Source organism: Chiloscyllium punctatum, chromosome 8 (genome assembly GCF_047496795.1).
Source record: "Chiloscyllium punctatum isolate Juve2018m chromosome 8, sChiPun1.3, whole genome shotgun sequence".
Lineage (NCBI taxonomy): Eukaryota > Metazoa > Chordata > Chondrichthyes > Orectolobiformes > Hemiscylliidae > Chiloscyllium > Chiloscyllium punctatum.
In genome coordinates this window covers 131,940,672-131,962,993 of record NC_092746.1, presented here as the reverse complement: position 1 = coordinate 131,962,993, position 22,322 = coordinate 131,940,672, and the positions used below count along the sequence as shown (strand labels likewise).

General features: G+C 48.4%; 1 protein-coding gene across 12 annotated transcripts in view; it reads right to left on the bottom strand.

Annotated features, from left to right (window-relative positions):
• scrib (scribble planar cell polarity protein) overlaps nt 1-22,322 on the bottom strand; it is a 226,854-nt gene that overhangs the window by 150,833 nt on the left and 53,699 nt on the right. For all 12 annotated transcript variants that reach the window (XM_072576533.1, XM_072576538.1, XM_072576540.1 and 9 more), the window contains exons 7-13: nt 14,697-14,771; nt 12,381-12,525; nt 10,188-10,306; nt 8,291-8,490; nt 6,864-7,030; nt 6,081-6,205; nt 5,598-5,735 (exon numbers count right to left, since the gene is read on the bottom strand). In XM_072576533.1, coding sequence (XP_072432634.1) covers nt 5,598-5,735; nt 6,081-6,205; nt 6,864-7,030; nt 8,291-8,490; nt 10,188-10,306; nt 12,381-12,525; nt 14,697-14,771 — 969 coding nt within the window. The remainder of the gene's footprint in view (nt 1-5,597; nt 5,736-6,080; nt 6,206-6,863; nt 7,031-8,290; nt 8,491-10,187; nt 10,307-12,380; nt 12,526-14,696; nt 14,772-22,322) is intronic.

The following is a 22,322-nucleotide window of genomic DNA, read 5'->3' as shown; positions in this document are numbered from 1 at the left end:
TCTCACGGAATACAGGGAGAACTAGCCATTTGGATACAGAACTGGCTCAAAGGTAGAAGACAGAGGGTGGTGGTGGAGGGTTGTTTTTCAGACTGGAGGCCTGTGACCAGTGGAATGCCACAAGGATCGGTGCTGGGTCCTCTACTTTTTGTCATTTACATAAATGATTTGGATGTGAGCATAAGAGGTACAGTTAGTAAGTTTGCAGATGACACCAAAATTGGAGATGTAGTGGACAGTGAAGAGGGTTACCTCAGATTACAACAAAATCTTGACCAGATGGGCCAATGGGCTGAGAAGTGGCAGATGGAGTTTAATTCAGATAAATGCGAGGTGCTGCATTTTGGGAAAGCAAATCTTAGCAGGACTTATACACTTGATGGTATTGTCCTCAGGAGTGTTGCTGAACAAAGAGACCTTGGAGTATAGGTTCATAGCTCCTTGAAAGTGGAGTCGCAGGTAGATAGGATAGTGAAGGTGGTGTTTGGTATGCTTTCCTTTATTGGTCAGAGTATTGAGTACAGCAGTTGGGAGGTCATGTTGCGGCTGTACAGGACATTAGTTAGGCCACTGTTCGAATATTGCGTGCAATTCTGGTCTCCTTTCTATCAGAAAGATGTTGTGAAACTTGAAAGGGTTCAGAAAAGATTTACAAGGATGTTGCCAGGGTTGTAGGATCTGAGCTATAGGGAGAGGCTGAACAGGCTGGGGCTGTTTTCCCTGGAGCGTCGGAGGCTGAGGGGTGACCTTATAGAGGTTTACAAAATTATGAGGGACATGGATAGGGTAAACAGACAAAGTCTTTTCCCTGGGATCGGGGAGTCCAGAACTAGAGGGCATAGGTTTAGGGTGAGAGGGGAAAGATATAAAAAGGGACCTAAGGGGCAATGTTTTCACCCAGAGGGTGGTACGTGTATGGAATGAGCTGCCAGAGGATGTGGTGGAGGCTGGTACAATTGCAACATTTAAGAGGCATTTGGATGGCTATATGAATAGGAAGGGTTTGGAGGGATATGGGCCGGGTGCTGGCAGGTGGGACTAGATTGGGTTGGGATATCTGGTCGGCATGGACGGGTTGGACCGAAGGGTCTGTTTCCGTACTGTACATCTCTATGACTCTAAAACCAGCTGCAATTATTTCAGGCAAGTATTTTCTGGGAATTAGAGCAGTTTCAGAAATCAGTTTCTTTGATTGCCTTAACTCTGAAAGCTGAGCTGCTCATTCAATCCAATGACCATGTGTGAAACGGACTTCCCACCTGAACTGGGAGGTTGACATTGCTCTGTGACCAACTGCACCTTGCCAGCAGGATAGCCAAGCAACAGAGAGAACTCAAACAGGTTTTCCTCTCAGTTTTGATCCACAAGGGATATCCCCCCTAATTTTCCCCTCTGTGCCCAACCTGCAGGGCTGTGTTCACTTGTGTGAATGCTTGAGAGTAAAAGAATATTTTGAACTCTGAATGGTATCTTTGTTAATAACCAGTTTTGCTCTTTGCTCAAAAAATTAGCCTCAATAAATTATTTATTTTTGAGTTTGCTGAAGAAAATCCCAAAGTCCATTTTAGTCCAGATAACGACAAAGAAGACACACGAAGGAATTCCGTGATTAAAGACTTCTACTTTGGTCCAGCTCGGGGAGTCTTGAGGCTTGATTATGAGCACACCCATCCCACCAGCACAGTCACACCAAGACAGCAAGAGATGGTTGGAGGCACGAGATACTGCAAAGACTATAGACCCCGATAACATTCCAGCAACAGCACTGCTGAACTCAGGGTTCAGGCACAGGTAGACAGGGTGGTTCAGAAGGCATTTAGCACACTTGCCTTCATTGCTCAGACCATTGAGTATAGGAGGTTGGACATCATGCTCACATTGTACAGGATATTGAAGAGACCTCTTCTGGAGTACTGTTGCACAATTCTGACCTCTCTGTTATAGGAAGGGTATTATTAAACTGGAGAAGACTCATAAAAGACTTCCCAGAATCATGCCAGGAATGCAGAGTTTGAGATATAAAAATAGACTGGAAAAGCTGGGAACTGTGTCACTGGATTGTAGGAGGTTAAAGGGTGAGCTTATTCAGGGATGTGAAGTCATGAGGAGCATAGATATTGTAGATGACAAGGGGCTTTTCCCGAGGGTGGGCAAGTTCAAAACAAGGAGCATTTTTTTTTTAATATAAGGTGAGAGAAGAAAGATTTTAAAAGGACATGAGGGCCAACTTTCTTGCTTACACAGAGAGAGCTAAAAATCCCAACACCAGGTTATAGTCCAACAGGTATACTTGGAAGCACATTAGCTTTCGGAGCGTCGCTCCTTCATCAGGTGGTTGTGGAGTCGCCACTATCACCTGATGAAGGAGCGACGCTGCGAAAGCTAATGTGCTTCCAAGTATACCTGTTGGACTATAACCTGGTGTTGGGATTTTTAACTTTGTCCACCCCAGTCCAACACCGGCATCTCCAAATAGAACATAGAACAATACAGGCCCTTCGGCCCACGATGTTGTGCCGAACATTTGTCCTAGCTTAAGCACCATCCATGTACCTATTCAAATGCCGCTTAAAGGTCGCCAATGATTCTGACTCTACCACTCCCATGCCCCCACCACTCTCTGGGTAAAGAACCTACCCCTGACATCTCCCCTATACCTTCCACCCTTCACCTTAAATTTATGTCCCCTTGTAACACTCTGTTGTACCCGGGGAAATAGTTTCTGACTGTCTACTCTATCTATTCCTCTGATCATCTTATAAACCTTTATCGAGTCACCCCTCATCCTTCGCCGTTCCAATGAGAAAAGGCCTAGCACTCTCAACCTATCCTCGTACGACCTACTCTCCATTCCAGGCAACATCCTGGTAAGTCTCCTCTGCACCCTCTCCAAAGCTTCCACATCTTTCCTAAAGTGAGGCGACCCGAACTGCACACAGTACTCCAAATGTGGCCTAATCAAAGTCCTGTACAGCTGCAACATCACTTCACGACTCTTGAATTCAATCCCTCTGCTAATGAACGATAATACTCCATAGGCCTTCTTACAAACTCTATCCACCTGAGTGGCAACCTTCAAAGATCTATGTACATAGACCCCAAGATCCCTCTGCTCCTCCACCTGACCAAGAACCCTACCATTAACCCTGTATTCCGCATTCTTATTTGTCCTTCCAAAATGGACAACTTCACACTTGACAGGGTTGAACTCCATCTGCCACTCCTCAGCCCAGCTCTGCATCATATCTAAGTCCCTTTGCAGGCGACAACAGCCCTCCTCACTGTCCACAACTCCACCAATCTTCGTCTTGTCTGCAAATTTACTGACCCACCCTTCGACTCCCTCTTCCAAGTCATTAATAAATACTACAAACAGCAGAGGACCAAGAACTGAACCCTGCGGAACTCCACTTGTAACTGGGCTCCAGGCTGAATATTTACCATCTACCACCACTCTCTGACTTCGACCGGTTAGCCAGTTCTCTATCCAATTGGCCAAACTTCCCACTATCCCATGCCTCCTGACTTTCCGTATAAGCCTACCATGGGGAACCTTATCAAATGCCTTACTAAAGTCCATGTACACTACATCCACTGCTCTACCCTCATCCACATGCTTGGTCACCTCCTCAAAGAATTCAATAAGACTTGTAAGGCAAGACCTACCCCTCACAAATCTGTGCTGGCTGTCCCTAATCAAGCAGTGTCTTTCCTGATACTCATAAATCCTATCCCTCAGTACCCTTTCCATTACTTTGCCTACCACCGAAGACAGACTAACTGGCCTGTAATTCCCAGGGTTATCCCTATTCCCACAACATTCGCCACTCTCCAGTCCCTTGGCACCACCCCCATTGACAGTGAAGACGAAAAGATCATTGCCAACAGTTCTGCAATTTCCTCTCTTGCTTCCCGCATAATCCTAGGATATATTCCATCAGGCCTGGGAGACTCGTCTATCTTCAAGTTTTTCAAAATGCCCAACACATCTTCCTTCCTCACAAATATCTCCTCTAGACAGAGGAGATCATGACAAAGAGAGCTGTTTGTGTGTGGAATGAATTGCCAGGGAAATGGGTAGATGCGGGTACACTTACAATGTTTAAAAGATACTTGGATAAGTACAAGAATAGGAAAAGTTTGGAGGGACATGGGCCAGGAGCAGGCAGGTAGGATTAGTCTAATTTGGGAACATGATGTACTGGACTGGTTGGAGCAAGGGTCTGTTTCCATGCTGTTTGACTCTATGATTCTGTGACTTGTGCTTCAGAACTTGCCTCACCCCTCACTAAACTGTTCCATTATAATTACAACACTGGCATCTACCCCGCAATGTGGAAAATTGTCCAGGTATGACCTGTACATAAAAAGCAGGACAAATCCCATTTGGTCAATTCCCACCCCATCACTCTTCTCTCGATCCTCAGTAAAGTGATGGAAGGGGTCAGTAACAGAGCTACTAAGCAGCACCTGCTCAGCAATAACCTGCTCAGTGACCTGCCCAGTTTGGGTTCCCCCAGGGTCACTCAGCTCCTGACCTCATTCCAGCCTTGGATCAAACATGGACAGAAGAGCTGGTTTCCAGAGGGGAGGGGAGAAGGACAGCCCTTAACATCAAGGCTGGATTCGACTGAGTGTGGCATCAAGGAGCCCTGGCAATCAATGGGTACCAGGGACAAACTCTCCACTGGCTGGAGTCATACTGGGCACATAGTGAGACAGTTGTGGTTGTTTGAGCCCACAAGATAGAGGAGTAGTAGAGGACCATTCAGCCCCAATCCACCATTCAACAAGATCATGGCTAATCTGATATTCCTCAATTCCTCTTTCCTGTCTTTTTGCTAAAACTTTTGATTTTCCTTCCAATTAAAAATCTCAGCTTCCACCTCAGCAACAGAATCTGAAAGGAGGTGGGAGAACAGAATGGCTGGCAAAGCAAATGGAACATCTTGTGACATTCTGTCAACAGGTGCCACTGAACTGTCTCGCTCCAATTTCCTTCCCTCCATACGCAACGTTAATTTTGGTTTTGTTAGCCCACCTGCATGGCTGTGTGGAGGCTGGAAACCAGCCTTAGAGTTTCACCTGGTCAGGCTGTATGCTCATAGCTCAGAGTTTTGGTTATCTGCTGCTAGATAAACAGTATTTCTTGTTAACTATAAGAACCTCATCAATGCGTTTTGTTAAATTAATTCCATCAGACAAGCATATTGAGGACTTTGAGAACTATAACTAAATTCACGAGACCAAGATAAAGGAGCAGAATTATACCATTTGGTCCACTGAGTCTGTTCTGCTGTTTGATCATGGCTGATATGTTTCTCAACCCCATTCTCCCTGCCTTCTCCCTGTAACCCTTAGCAATCAAGAACCTATCTTTGTCTTAAATACACTCAGTGACTTGGCCTCCACAGCCCCCTACAGCAACGAGTTCCAGAGTCACCACCCTCTGGCTGAAGAAATTCCTCCCCATCTCAGTTCCAAAGGGTGGTCGAACCTTGAGTAAATGCTGGTCTAAGCACTAAACCTCACTTCTTGAGAATGAATTGATATGAGAGACTGCCATAGCTGTATGCCCTGGAAGTGAACGCACTGACCGGTGGTTGGGGTGACTCAGGTGAAGAGAGTTGATCCTGGGCCTTCATAGTGAGGGCTTCTCCCCTCCTTTCTTCAATCGCCTGTTTCATCACCTTCAACTCACTGGGGTGTGGGGTCGCCCTGCGTTGTAACCGACCCTAAAAACAAGCAGCACAAGGATGCCAGCATTTAGAGCAGCCTTTTGGGACAGGAAGTACTTGTTCATAGACAGCATGACAAACACAGGCACATTGACAGACTAGCAATGCAGAGACACAGTGACATGCACATACACAGCCTTTAACATCCACCCCCACACACACTAGGGGGAACTGCACTCCCTCCCCACTGGACTGGGGTGGATGTGCACACTGTGCAATCATCACCAAGAGACCCTGTGAGACAGACCCAGAACACCCTCCCACCAAGACCAGGAGACTCTGCAATCAAACCCCCTCCCCCCCACCCCATTCCAGGAAAGAGCGCAAACCCAAGAAACTCACCCGTCTCTCTGCCTCCTCCTCGTTCTCCTCATCATCCTTCAGTTCCTCCTGGAACTGGATCACACTGACCCGGTTCAGATTAGGCTCTGTCCACCCCTCATCCAGGCTGTCATTCAAGAGATTCTCTGCAAGCAGCACGAATGGAATCAGGGCCTAAACACACTGACCTACCCAGCTTGAGAAGTGACATGCATACTAACTGAAGGTGTTTGTTAGAGAGCCTGTCACTGTCAGATAGCAGCTTCCAAAGCCACAGTCATGTCCATCTAGAAGGACAGGGGCAGCAGATACATGGGAACACCACCCCCTGCAAGCTCCCCTCCCAGCCACTCTCCATCCTGACTTGGGAAATATATCATCGTTCCTTCAGTGTCACTGGGTCAGAATCCTGGAATTCCCTCCCTAAGGGCATTGTGGGTCAACCCACAGCAAATGGACTGCAGGGGTTCAAGAAGGCAGCTCACCCCCACCTTCTCAAGGGGCAACTAGGGACGGGCAATAAATGCTGGGCCCAGCCGGTGACACCCATGTCCCAGCAGTAAGTTAAAGCACAGATGAACCAGCCTACACAGTCAGTTATTCACATCAACCGGCTGTTGAAGTGAGCCACATCTTTGAGGCACTTCTTACTAAGGGTTATCTGTCCACTCAGGGCCTAACAAGGTGAAACAACATCCAGGACACTTCAGCACGTGGAGCAGCTGAACTGCACTGCTTGGCCTGTGAGAATCAGGAAGCAGAGCAACTACTAGTTCTCCAAATGAGCTGACACCAAGACCTTACCCAGACTGGGGGACGGCTGCTGAGGCAGGAGGTAGCAGGTCAGGACCTTCTCACCAGTTTTCTCATCATCCTCTGTTTGGAACTTGAGCATCGGCTGAGATTGATTCTCAGCTAACCACAGAGCCTTCAGATTGAGGTTCGTCAGTGCAAAAGGTAGATTCATTAGCCTGGGAAAAGATCACAGTGTCAGGAGACACACACATCATCAAGGATGGGGCATTTTGGAAGGGGTGGAGGGGGAACAAGAGGGTTCCACAAGAAGGAGAGGGCACTACGGGACACAACTGTATAAATACACCAATGAAATAAAGCTGCTCATTTTCATCATGCGCTGCTGATCTCAACAAAACTTCCCACCATTAACTTCACATTTTACTTTAGTTTGTCTCTTAATCATTGGTCCTCAAGCTCTTTGGCAATCACCAAACCGATACAATCAGACAAATCTCTGTTTTAGCTCCTATTCTGGGATTACTCCATATTTCCCAGGCGAGGTCAATCAAGCCAAGGCCTCGACTTACCCATTTGTATCTGCTCAGACCATCAGTGTTTGTTCTTGCATGAACTTGAGAATTCTCCTGATGTACATAATCACTTTCTGATGTAAGAACAAACACTTATGCTCTGATCTACTATCAGGACTGAGACTAGGTTTCATCCACCTCACACTCTTGGTATAATAATTCAGGGTGCCTGCTTCTTAATCACTGACCGAAACATTCAACCAATAGGTACACTTGCTTACCACCTTTCCAGTCCATCCCTCCAATCACTACTTACCTCTCAAATATATCCCCCCATGTCTGTACCCTGCACAGTTAACCGTTACTAGCTCCCAGCTCTTGCCCATCTCCACTGTTCACTTCTTGCCCAACCACATTTTGTTCCTCAGGTCCTTAATCAGCGTTCCTTACCATCACTGGATTAAAACCCTGGAATCCTTTTTCAAAGGCATTGTGTTTGCCCCTACACCCCATGAACAGCTCACCATCCCCTTCTCCAGGACAATACAGGAGTGAGTAATGAACCTGGGCCCACACAGCAGATCTCAAAGGTAGCAAATCTCACAAAAAAAGAAAACAAAATCAGACACTGGTGAACTGACAGCAGCTCACTTGTCAGGCTAGATGACGACTACAAGAATTGCAGTGGTGATGGATGGAGCTGGAACCAAGCTTAACACATTTTATACTTACTTACATAATTGCAAATTACAAACATACACTTTCGAACATAACATCAATTTTCTGTCTATTTATAGGGGCTTAAATAATGATCACCCACTCCCATGCAATTAAAGACAATTGCTATGCAATTACAAAGGAAGGCTCTGTACATTGACAGTGGAGTGATGCCAGGCTCCCTCCAGTTTACAGGCGATGTGTCACTCCATACTCAGTGCTGGTTATTATAAATCCACTTCCTACCTGTTACCAGCCACATCCAGCACGTGAATCTCTGAAGCGTTTGCAAGCTCAGGTGGGAGATGGGTTAGCCGGTTGTCACGGAGACTCAGCACGTTTAAACTCACACAACCTCCCAATTCAGCTGGTAACGCCAGGAGACGGTTCCGATCCACATTCAGGTTGGTCAGTTTCTTCAGTTTCCCAATAGATCTTGGGAGCGTCTGTAATCAACACAGGACATTTCAGCAGCTCGCCAATAGCTTCCACACAATTCGGCCACCTCGATGTGAAATCAAGCAGAAATCACTTGCCCTTCTTTGAAAAGGTAGTTTCATTCTGTCAAGGGACGCGGGCGTCACTGGAAAGGCCAGCACTTGTTATCCACCCTTGAAATGAATGGGTTGCTGTGCCATTTTATAACAGAGATAAGGAAAGACATCTTCTACTAGGGAGGAGGGAGTCTATGAAATTCAGCCGCACAGAAGGCTGTGAAGGCTGGGTCACGGAGTATATTTAAGACTGAGATAGAAAGGTTCTTGTGAATCAAGGGGATCAAGGGTTTTGGGGTCAATGGGCAGTTAAGTGTCAATGACATAGCCATGGCTCTGGGACACGATGGTCGAGTGGTATTATCATTAGAATATTAACCCAGGGGTTCAGGAAATGTACTGGGACCTGGGTGTAAATCCCACCACAACAACATCGGAACTTGAGTTCAATAACTGGAATTCAGAGTCAATTGTCAGAATAATCCATTTGGTTTAGTAACGTCTTTTATGGAAGGAAACTGCCATCCATACCTGGTCTGGCCAACATCTGACTCCAGATCCACAGCCTTTTATTAATTCGCCAATCCTCCCTCCATGCTCATACCCTGCCCCCCCCCCCACACCATGGGCCCTTATTAGCTGTTTAATACTGTACTAAATTCTTCCTAAAAATCCAAATCTATTACATCCACTGCTTGAGGACTTGAATATAAAAGCAGGGATGTATTTCTGAGGCTCTGGTCAGACCACACTTGGGTATTGTGCAGAGTTTTGGACCCCAAATCTCAGGAAGGATGTACTGGCCCTGGAGGGTGTTCAGAGGAGGTTCACAAGAATGGTCCCAGGAATGAAAGGCCTAACATATGAGGAACATTTCAGGACTCTGGGTCGATACTCTATGGAGGTTAGAAGGATGAGGGGGATCTAACTGAAAGATATAAAATACTGAATGGTCTGGACAGAGTAGGTGTTGGGAAGATGTTTCCATTGGCAGGAAAGACTAGGACCTGAGGAAAGACCTTTTATAACAGAGATAAGGAAAGACATCTTCTACCAGGGAGTAGGGAGTCTATGAAATTCAGCCGCACAGAAGGCTGTGAAGGCTGGGTCACGGAGTATATTTAAGACTGAGATAGAAAGGTTCTTGTGAATCAAGGGCATCAAGGGTTATGGGGAGATGGCAGGAGAATGGGGTTGAGAAACTTATCAGCCATGATTGAATGACGGTGCAGACTCGATGGGCTGAATGGCCTAATTTCTGCTCCTGTGTCTTAAGGTATAAAATCCCAGGATCAATCCCATCAGGTCTCGAGGTCCTTAGCCCTAAGAAGTTCCCATTCATATACCCATTAGTGATAGTTACTGTGTTGATTTCCTCATTGCGTTTTGATCAGGTTTAGAGTAATTTTGGGGAGATATTGGTGTCTCCTGCTCTGATGCAAATTCTTTATTCAGCACCTCGGTTATTTCTTGCTTCCTCATTATTATTTCCAGAGCCCTGTTCCCTCCGGCTCCTCTCTTCCTTGTCACAGATTGAAACCAGCTCTGCTTGGGGGTACCCTGTATGTGGTGTTTAAAATCCTGATAAGGTGGGACAGAGCCTTTCACAAAGGGGTGCAAGCATGACGTCCAGTCCATGGCCCACTCACCGTCAGCAGGTTCTCGGTCAGGATGAGCTCTGTCAGATGGCAACATTCACCCACCGCCTCGGTTAGCTCTGTTAACCGGTTCTGATCCACCTTCAGAATTGACAACTGCTTCAACTGGCCTGGGATTACAAAAAGAACATCTGAGAACTTGAGGACAGACGTGATTCCAGAGCTCAACTCAGTGTCTAATCCAGGAAAACAATACCCAAGGAACAGGAGTTGGCAGCACAAACGCCTCCTGCCAGCACCACTCCCAGAGAAACACGGAACCTTCTCTACCGCAATCGGGGGACGGAGAATAACAGTTAGCCGAGCCAATGGATCCATATCGCAAGAATGGATAAGAACAGTGTGCCCACAGCTCCCTTTGACCTTTATTGGTCAGCGCATTGAGAATACTGGTGGTCAGGTTGCAGCTCTATAGGATTCTGGATTAGTGGTGCTGGAAGAGCACAGCAGTTCAGGCAGCATCCAAGGAGCTTAGAAATCGACATTTCGGGTAAAAGCCCTTCATCAGGAATAAAGGCAGTGAGCCTGAAACGTGGAGAGATAAGCTAGAGGAGGGTGGGGGTGGGGAGAGAGTAGCATAGAGTACAATGGGTGAGTGGGGGAGGGGATGAAGGTGATAGGTCAAGGAGGAGAGGGTGGAATGGATAGGTGGAAAAGGAGATAGGCAGGTAGGACAAGTCCGGACAAGTCATGGTCTATAGGACACTGCTTACAATTCTGGTCTCCCTGCTATAGGAAGGTTGTTGTTAAACTTGAATGGGTTCAGAAAAGATTTCCAAAGATACTGCTGAGATTGGAAGGTTTCAGCTACAGGGAGAGGCTGAACAAGCTGGGGCTATTTTCCCTGGATTGTTGGAGGTTCAGAAGTGACCTGATAGAGGTTTGTAAAATCATGAGGGACATGGATAGGTTAAATAGACAAAGACTTTTCCCCACGATAGGAGAGTCCAAAACAGGAGGACATAGGTTTTAATGTGAGTGGGGAAAGACTTAAAAGGGACCTGAGGGGTAACATTTTCACACAGAAGGTGGTACGTGTATGGAATGAGCTGCCAGAGAATGCAGTGGAGGCTGGTACAATGACAACATTTAAGAGGCATCTGGATGGGTATATGAATAGGAAGGGTTTGGAGGGATATGGGCCAAGTGCTGGCAGGTGAGACTAGATTGGGTTGGGATATCTGGTCAGCACGGACGGGTTGGACCGAAGGGTCTGTTTCAGTGCTGTACCACCCCCGACCAACAACACCAGAGTCCATACTGGTCAGAAACAACCAGCTAACGATTCTAATCCCGTTTCCAGCACTTGGCCCAATGCGTTGTATATCTTGGCATTGCAAGTACTGATGTAAATCCTTCTTCAACGTTCGGTGGATTACTGCCTCGCCTACCCTTACAGGCTGAGAACTCCAGATACCACCTCCCCTTTGGGTGAAAGGCTTTTCCTCACATTCCCCTCTATCCCTCCTGTCTCCTCCTTTAAATCCAAAACCTTGGTCATTGAGCCCTCCATCAGGAAAAGCTCCTATCAACACCCCTCTATTTTCGCCATCTCAATCCTGTCCCCTCTGCTCCCAGGAAAACAATCCCAATCTATCCAATTTCCCTTCCTAACTGAAACTCTCCAGCCCAGGCAACATCCCGGTAAATCTCCTCTGCACCCTCACCACTGGGTGTGATCACCTCCATCCTGGAATGTGGATTCAGAACTGTACACACTGGCTGGTGCCTAACCAATATTTAATACGGTGCCTCCCCGCTCTGAAATTCCATCCTTCAGTTAATAATGACGAGCATCCCATATGCCTCCTTCACCACTTTATCTACCTTCCTGTGATTCCTTAAGGAGGATCCCTCTGACCCGTGGGGATTCCCAGGGTCCTACCTTTCATCACATACCCCCTTGCCTTGCTTGTCCTGCCCAAGTGCATCACATCACACTTATCTGTACTGAATTCGGTTTAACACTGATCAGCCCATCTATATCCCCCTGCAATCTAAACATAATCGCCTTACAATTTACTGCCCACTAATTTCCAGGTGATCCTCAAACTTACTCATCTCCCCTTTTCTCTCACCGCCTCCCAACCCCTCACCCCTCCCCCGAACCAAGAGTCCATGCAGCCGGTGTCTCGGTATCAGGAGCCCACTCCATCCCTGGGGATGTGGGTACACTGCACCTACCAATGCCATCTGGTATGGATTCCAGAGGATTCTGGGAGAGGAGAAGGTCAGTCAATGCCACCAATCCACTGATCTCATTGGGGAGCGTCTCAAGTTTGTTTTCTGAAACATCGAGGCACACCAGGCGTCTCAGGTTTCCCAGCTCCTACAATACGGAACAGCACAGGAATCATCATCCACAAACCTGACACAGCCCTGTATCAATCCCCAAACCAATCCCACTGCCCCACTCTCTCCCCATAGCCCTGTATCAATCCCCAAACTAATCCCACTGCCCCACTCTCCCCCCACAGCCCTGTATCAATCCCCAAACTAATCCCACTGCCCCACTCTCTCCCCATAGCCCTGTATCAATCCCCAAACTAATCCCACTGCCCCACGCTCTCCCCACAATCCTGTATCAATCCCCAAACCAATCCCACTGCCCCACGCTCTCCCCACAGCCCTGTATCAATCCCCAAACTAATCCCACTGCCCCACGCTCTCCCCACAATCCTGTATCAATCCCCAAACCAATCCCACTGCCCCACGCTCTCCCCACAGCCCTGTATCAATCCCCAAACAAATCCCACTGCCCCGCGCTCTCCCCATAGCCCTGTATCAATCCCCAAACTAATCCCACTGCCCCGCGCTCTCCCCACAGCCCTGTATCAATCCCCAAACTAATCCCACTGCCCCACTCTCTCCCCTCATAGCCCTGTATCAATCCCCAAACCAATCCCACTGCCCCACGCTCTCCCCACAGCCCTGTATCAATCCCCAAACTAATCCCACTGCCCCGCGCTCTCCCCACAATCCTGTATCAATCCCCAAACCAATCCCACTGCCCCACGCTCTCCCCACAGCCCTGTATCAATCCCCAAACTAATCCCACTGCCCCCACTCTCTCTCCCCATAGCCCTGTATCAATCCCCAAACCAATCCCACTGCCCCGCGCTCTCCCCACAGTCCTGTATCAATCCCCAAACTAATCCCACTGCCCCACGCTCTCCCCACAGCCCTGTATCAATCCCCAAACCAATCCCACTACCCCACTCTCCCCCCACAGCCCTGTATCAATCCCCAAACTAATCCCACTGCCCCACTCTCTCCCCATAGCCCTGTATCAATCCCCAAACCAATCCCACTGCCCCACACTCTCCCCATAGCCCTGTATCAATCCCAAAACCAATCCCACTGCCCCACGCTCTCCCCACAGCCCTGTATCAATCCCCAAACTAATCCCACTGCCCCACTCTCTCCCCATAGCCCTGTATCAATCCCAAAACCAATCCCACTGCCCCACTCTCTCCCCATAGCCCTGTATCAATCCCAAAACTAATCCCACTGCCCCACTCTCTCTCCCCATAGCCCTGTATCAATCCCCAAACTAATCCCACTGCCCCACTCTCCCCCCATAGCCCTGTATCAATCCCCAAACTAATCCCACTGCCCCACTATCTCCCCATAGCCCTGTATCAATCCCCAAACTAATCCCACTGCCCCACTCTCTCTCCCCATAGCCCTGTATCAATCCCCAAATTAATCCCACTGCCCCACTCTCTCCCCATAGCCCTGTATCAATCCCCAAATTAATCCCACTGCCCCACTCTCTCTCCATAGCCCTGTATCAATCCCCAAACTAATCCCACTGCCCCACTCTCTCTCCCCATAGCGCTGTATCAATCCCCAAACCAATCCCACTGCCCCACTCTCTCTCCCCATAGCCCTGTATCAATCCCCAAACTAATCCCACTGCCCCACTCTCTCCCCATAGCCCTGTATCAATCCCCCAAACTAATCCCACTGCCCCACTCTCTCTCCATAGCCCTGTATCAATCCCCAAACTAATCCCACTGCCCCACTCTCTCTCCCCATAGCGCTGTATCAATCCCCAAACCAATCCCACTGCCCCACTCTCTCTCCCCATAGCCCTGTATCAATCCCCAAACTAATCCCACTGCCCCGCTCTCTCCCCATCGCCCTGTATCAATCCCCAAACTAATCCCACTGCCCCGCGCTCTCCCCATAGCCCTGTATCAATCCCCAAACTAATCCCACTGCCCCACTCTCTCCCCATCACCCTGTATCAATCCCCAAACTAATCCCACTGCCCCACTCTCTCCCCATCGCCCTGTATCAATCCCCAAACCAATCCCACTGCCCCACTCTCTCCCCATACCCCTGTATCAAACCCCAAACTAATCCCACTGCCCCACTCTCTCCCCATAGCCCTGTATCAATCCCCAGACTAACCCAACAACGCTGTCTGCCTGCAGCCAGCTTTATCCCATTGAAACTCCAAACCCTCTGAGTTTGGGAGCCCTCATGTCTTACCGGGGGAAGTGCAGTAAGTTGGTTCCTGTCTAACCAGAGTTCACGTAAATTTGGCAGAGCTCCAAGTGTGTCCGGCTGCGAAACAAGGAACTGAAGTGAGCCACTGTCATATAGCAAGGTACCAACACCAAACCGAATCAAGCTTTAGAACAAAGGGACAAGGAACACAGACCGGATCCAAGACCCCGACCACTCCCAGCCCGCCCGTGACCCAGACCCCGACTGCACCCAGCCCGCCCGTGACCCCGACCCCGACCCCGACCGCTCCCAGCCCGCCCCGTGACCCCGACCGCTCCCAGCCCGCCCCGTGACCTCGACCCGTGACCCTGACCTCTCCCAGCCCGCCCCGTGACCCCGACCGCTCCCAGCCCGCCCCGTGACCCCGACCGCACCCAGCCCGCCCCGTGACCCCGACCGCACCCAGCCCGCCCCGTGACCCCGACCGCACCCAGCCCGCCCCGTGACCCCGACCGCACCCAGCCCGCCCGGTGACCCCGACCCCGACCGCACCCAGCCCGCCCGGTGACCCCGACCCCGACCGCACCCAGCCAGCCCCGTGACCCCGACCGCACCCAGCCAGCCCCGTGACCCCGACCGCACCCAGCCAGCCCCGTGACCCCGACCGCACCCAGCCAGCCCCGTGACCCCGACCCCGACCGTACCCAGTCCGCCCCGTGACCCCGACCGTACCCATCCCGCCCCGTGACCCCGACCGCGACAGTACCCAGTCCGCCCCGTGACCCCGACCGTACCCAGTCTGCCCTGTAACCTTGACCCTAACCGTCCCCGGGTGTTTGAGCTTGGTGTAATAATTGTAACGATAGTGTTGTAACTGTTACAGAGACTTGGTTGAGAGAGGGACACACTTGGCAGTTTAGATGTTTCAGATAGACAGAAATGTGAGAGAGTTGGCAGAATTACTGTAGTGAGGGAGGACACCCTGGGGGGCATAGAGAGGCCATATGGGTGCAGTGCAGGAATGGGAAGGATGTAACACTTTGATGGGATTGTATTACAGGCCTCCCAATAGCCAGTGGGTCAGAGAGGAACAATTGGTGGTCAGATTATTGACAAATGTAACAATAGGTTTGTTGTTTTGGATGATTGCATCTTCCACTAGATTGATGGGACTCCATTAGCACCATGGGCTTGGATAGAGGGGAATTTGTTTGGTGCGCCCAGGGTGGTTTCTAAAACAGAATGCGAGTAGTCCAGCTCAGGAAGGGGCAATTCTAGACCTAGTATTGGGGAATGGGCCTGGCCAGGTAATCGAAGTTTCAGTGGCGGAGCACCTTGGGAACAGTGACCATAATTCAGTACAGTTTACATTACTTATAGATAAAGACAACTGCAGTCCTTGGGTGACAGTATCACCCTGGGGTGAGAGTAACTACCACATTATTACACAAGACCTGGGGAATGGAGATCGGGAGCAGCCGTTTGAAGGTGAATCCACATCGGACATGTGGAAATCTTTTCAAGGCCAGTTGATTCGAGTTCAAGGCCAGTAAAAATGGAGTTTGGAAAAATCCAAGAACCTTGGCTAAGAGGAATCCTGTAAGTGAAGACAGTTTTCATATGGAAGGGCAAAACGTGGCAGCACAAACGCGAAGGGCCAAAGGGCCTGTTCCTGTGTTGTGCTGTTCTTTGTTCGTTCTTTACTCTTGGCTGACAAACTCAACTGAGAGCTTTAGGCAAAAGAAAAGAAAAGTGTATGTAAGGGTTAGGAAACGGAGGACAGACAGAGCCCTCAAAGAATACAGAGATAGCAGCAAAGAGCTCAAACAATGGACTGGGGCAAAAGGAGCCATGAAATGACATCGGCAAACAGGATTACGGAGAATCCCATGTTCTACATACATAAGGAGCAGGAGGAGGGTCGCTAGGGAAAGGGTAGATGCACTCTGACAGAGCAGGGTCTTTATGCACAGAGTCTGAGGAACTAGACAAGTCTAAAATTAGGGGGTAGCATGGTGTCTCAGTGGTTAGCACTGCAGCCTCACAGCACCAGGGTCCCAGGTTCGATTCTAGCCTCGGCGACTGACTGTGTGGAGTTTGCACATTCTCCCCGTGTCTGCATGAGTTTCCTCCGGGTGCTCCAGTTTCTTCCCACAGTGCAACGATGTGCAGGTCAGGGTGGACTGTCCATGCTAAACTGCCCATAGTGGTAGCTGCATTAGTCAGAGGGAAGTGGGTCTGGGTGGGTTACTCTTCGGAGGGTCAGTGTGGACTGGTTGGGCCAAATGGCCTGTTTCCACACTGTAGGGAGCCTAATCTCGAATGAATAATCTGCATTGTTATTCCAAAAAGAGAAGGACAGAGTCAGAAACGCAGAGAACATGGAAACAGGCCCTGCAGCCCAACTCATCCAGAACAGGCAGGTTTCCGAAACTGAACTGGTCCCATTTGTCTGCATTTGGCCCAGATCCCTTGAAACCTTTCCAATCCATGTACCTGTCCAAATGTCTTTTAAAACGTTGCAATAGTACCACCTTCTACCACTTCCTCTGGTAGCTCATTCCACATGCACACCATCGTTTAGATGAAAATGTTGCCCCCAAGGTCCTTTTCAAAACTTTCCCCTCTGTTTTTCGAGCCCTCTCCAATTTAATAATATCATTCCTGTAGCACAGTGAACAGGACTGCACATCCTACTCTAGAAGAGGCCTCACCCCCGTCATGTATAACCTCAACATGACGTCCCAACTCCTTCCCTCAAAGAGCTGAGCGATGAAGGCAAGCATTCTAAATGCCTTCTTAACCACCATGTGGCGCAAATTTCAGAGAACCCCTAGGTATCTCTATTTTACAACATTAACATTAATTGTAAAGTCCTGCCCTAGTTTGTCTTACCAAACTGGAGTCATCACTCCAAATTGACACTTTAGACCTAGTTATTTCTCTTGGTTCATCCCTTGCACCTGACATGTTTATAAACACCTTTGTATTTTCCTTGACTTTATTCACCAGCACTTTTTCACATCCTCTCTTTGTGCTCGGAATCTCATCTTTAAGTAACCTCCTGGATTTTCTCTGTTCCTCTAGGGCATCCCTATTAAAGTTCACAGTTGTGAAGACGTATCAGTGGATTCCCAACATTCAGGGTTTTCTCTCCACGTATGCTGCCAGGCAGCAGCAATTCATGTTTTTGTTTATCCCAGTTTATTTAGTCCCTCATTATTGGGAAAATCACTCCAGCCAGGCACCATTCTCTACACTGTCTCTAATGCAATCACATCTTCTGACAGTGCAGTGACCAGAACTGCACACAGTACTCCAGCTGGGGCCCAAATGATGTTCCATGCAGCTCCAACATACCCTCCCCATTCTTGTATTCAATGCCCTGTCTAATACAGGCACCTCTCCCACATAAACACCTAATCAATCTGTCCTGTTGTCTTCAACGAGCTGTGGACATGCACACCAAGGTCTCTCTGATCCTCTGAATATTCTCAGGTCCTTTCATATTTCACACCAGCGGCACGGTGGCACAGTGGTTAGCACTGTTGCCTCACAGCGCCAGGGACCCAGGTTCAATTCCTGCCTCAGGTGATTCTCTGTGTGGAGTTTGCCCATTCTCCCCGTGTCTGCGTGGGTTTCCTCCGGGTGCTCCGGTTTCCTCCCACACTCCAAAGATGTGCAGGTCAGGTGAATTGGCCATGCTAAATTGCCCATAGTGTTAGGTAAGGGGTAAATGTAGGGGTATGGGTGGGTTGTGCTTCGGCGGGTTGGTGTGGACGTGTTGGCCTGAAGGGCCTGTTTCCACACTGTAAGTAAACTAAACTAATATCAGTGAATCAAATGATTCAAGACACGTATCTGAGATGATGAGGCCTTCTGAAGGAAACCAACACAGATCATCCACATTTCCCCATGGTAGGCTCATTCATAAAGTCAGGAAGGATGGGATACAGGGAGACTCTGCTATCTGGATCCAGAATTGGCTGGCTGACAGAAGGCAGAGAGTGGTTGTAGATGGACAGTATTCTGTCTGGAGGTCAGTGTTGAGTGGGGTCCCGCAGGGCTCTGTTCTTGGGCCTCTGCTCTTTGTAGTTTTTATAAATGACTTGGATGAGGAGGTTGGGGGGTGGGTGAGTAAATTTGCCGATGACACAAAGGTTGAAGGTGTCGCTGATGGTATCGAGGGCTACTGCAGGCTGCAGCGGGACATTGACAGGATGCAGAGCTGGGCTGAGAAATGGCAGATGGAGTTCAACCTGGATAAATGTGAAGTGATGCATTTTGGAAGATCGAACTCGAATGCTGAATATTGGATTAAAGACAGGATTCTTGGCAGTGTGGAGGAACAGAGGGATCTGGGTGTGCAAGTACATAGATCCCTCAAAGTTGCCACCCAAGTGGATAGGGTTGTTAAGAAAGCATATGGTGTTTTGGCTTTCATTAACGGGGATTGAGTTTAAGAGCAGCGAGGTTTTGCTGCAGCTCTACAAGTCCCTGGTGAGACCACACTTGGAATATTGTGTCCAGTTCTGGTCACCCTACTATAGGAAAGATATAGAGGCTTTGGAGAGGGTGGAAAGAAGGTTTACCAGGATGCTGCCTGGACTGGAGGGCTCACCTTCTGAAGAGAGGTTGAATAAGCTCAGACGTTTCTCTCTGGAGAGGAGGAGGAAGAGAGGAGACCTGATCGAAGTACACAAGATAATGAGAGGAATAGATAGAATCAATAGTCAGAGACTTTTCCCCAGGGCAGGATTGACTGGGACGAGGGATCGTAGTTTGAAGATATTAGGAGGAAGGTATAAAGGAAACATCAGAGGTAGGTTTTTTTTACAGAGAGTTGTGAATGCATGGAATACATTGCCAGCGGTGGTGGTGGAAGCAAAGTCATTGGGGACATTTAAGCGACTGGTGGACATGTACATGGATAGCAGTGAGTTGAGGGGTGTGTAGGTTAGATTACTATATCTTACATTAGGATGAATCCTTGGCACAACATGGTGGGCTAAAGGGCCTGTTCTGTGCTGTACTTTTCTATGTTCTAATATTGTTAGAATGCTTCAGCCTGAACATTTCCATCATTGAAGATGGGAATATATGTGCATCCTTCTCCTCTAGTGAGTTGTTTAATTGTCCACCACATGCACAACAGGGTGTGGCAGGACTACAGGACTTCGATCTGATCTGTTGGTTGTGGAATCACTTAACTCTATCTATTTGTTTAAATCAAATATCCCCAACCGAACAATCGAGGCTAAGAGCCAGAACATTGACAATGTAATGTCGGTGTGCTCACTGAGCTGGAAGGTTCATTTTCAGATGTTTCGCCACCATACTAGGTAACATCTTCAGTGAGCCTCCTGATAAAGCATTGGTGGTGTAGCCAGATTTCTATTTGTGTGTTTCGGTTTCCTTGCGTTGGTGATGTCATTTCCTGTGGTGACAGCATTTCCTATGGTGACGTCATTTCCTATTCTTTTTCTCAGGGAGTGGCAAATGGGATCCAAGTCAACGTGTTTGCTGATAGAGTTCCAGTTGGAATGCCACGTTTCACGGAATTCTTGTGCATGTCTCTGTTTGGCTTGTCCTGGGATAGATGTGTTGACCCATAGAGATCTACAGCATGGAAACAGACCCTTCGGTCCAACCCATCCAGGCCGACCAGATATCCCAACCTAATCTAGTCCCACCCATCAGCGCCCAGCCCATATCCCTCCAAACCCTTCCTATTCATATACCCATCCACATGCCTTTTAAATGTTGCAATTGTACCAGCCTCCACCACTTCCTCTGGCAGCGCATTCCACACACATACCACTCTGTGTGAAAACATTACCCTGTAGGTGTCTTTTATATTGTTCCCCTCTCACCCTAAACCTATGCTCTCTAGTTCTGGACTCCCCGACCCCAGGGAGAAGACTTTGTCTATTTATCCTATCCATGCCCCTCATAATTTTGTAAACCTCTATAAGGTTACCCGTCAGCCTCTGACGCTCCAGGGAAAACAGCTCCAGCCTGTTCAGCCTCTCCCTGTAGCTCAAACCCTCCAACCCTGGCAACATCCTTGTAAATCTTTTCTGAACCCTTTCAAGTTTCACAACATCTTTCCGATAGGAAGGAGACCAGAGTTGCACACAATATTCCGACAGTGGCCTAACCAATGTCCTGTACAGCTGCAACATGACCTCCCCACTCCTGTACTCAATACTCTGACCAATAAAGGAAAGCATACCAAACGCCTTCTTCACCATCCTATCTACCTGCAACTCCACTTTCAAGGAGCTATGAACCTGCACTCCATTGTCTCTTTGTTCAGCAACACTCCCTAGGACCTTACCATTAAGTGTATAAGTCCTGCTAAGATTTGCTTTCCCAAAATGCAGCACCTCGCATTTATCTGAATTAAACTCCATCTGCCACTTCTCAGCCCATTGGTCCATCTGGTCCAGATCCTGTTGTAATCTGAGGTAACCCTCTTTGCTGTCCACTACACCTTCAATTTTGGGGTCATCTGCAAACTTACGAACTATACCTCTTATGCTCACATCCAAATCATTTATGTAAATGACAAAAAGTAGAGGACCCAGCACCGATCCTTGTGGCAGTCCACTGGTCACAGGCCTCCAGTTTGAAAAGCAACCCTCCACCACCACCCTCTGTCTTCTGCCTTTGAGCCAGTTCTGTATCCAAACGGCTAGTTCTCCCTGTATTCCATGAGATCTAACCTTGCTAATCTGTCTCCCATGGGGAACGCTGTCAAATGCCTTCCTGAAGTCTATATAGATCACATCTACTGCTTTGCCCTCATCAATCCTCTTTGTTACTTCTTCAAAAATTCAATCAAGTTTGTGAGACATGATTTCCCACACACAAAGCCATGGTGACTATCCCTCATCAGTCCTTGCCTTTCCAAATACATGTCAAAGTGACGTCCTTCCTCATCTGTATGTAAGGACACTAGCGAGAGTGGGTCATGTCTTTGTGTGGCCAGTTGATGTTCATGTATCCTAGTGGCTAGCTTTCTGCCCGTTTGCCCAATGTAGTGTTTGTTACAGTTCTTGCAAGGAATTCTGTACATGGCATTAGATTTGCTTGTTGTCAGTATGGGGTCTTTCAAGTTCATTTGCTGCCCTTTTCGTGTGTTAGTGGGCTACCATGATGCCAAAGGGACTGAGTAGTCTGGCAGTCATTTCCGAGATGTCTTTAATGTAGGGGAGAGTAGCTCATGTTTCTGGTCGTGTTTTGTCAGCTTGTTTGGGTTTGTTGCTCAGAGATCGGTGGACTGTGTTCATTGAGTACCCGTTCTTTTTGAATACACTGTATAGGTGATTTTCCTCTGCTCTGCGTAGTTCCTCTGTGCTGCAGTGTGTGGTTGCTTCTATAGTTCAGTATTTGGTTCAATATTTGAATATGAGGTAAAAACAATGACTGCAGATGCTGGAAAGCAAATACTGGATTAGTGGTGCTGGAAGAGCACAGCAGTTCAGGCAGCATCCAACGAGCAGCGAAATCGACGTTTCGGGCAAAAGCCCTTCAAGGGCTTTTGCCTGAAACGTCGATTTCGGTGCTCGTTGGATGCTGCCTGAACTGCTGTGCTCTTCCAGCACCACTAATCCAGTACAATATTTGAATATATTGACTGGGACAACACATCCATCCTAGGAC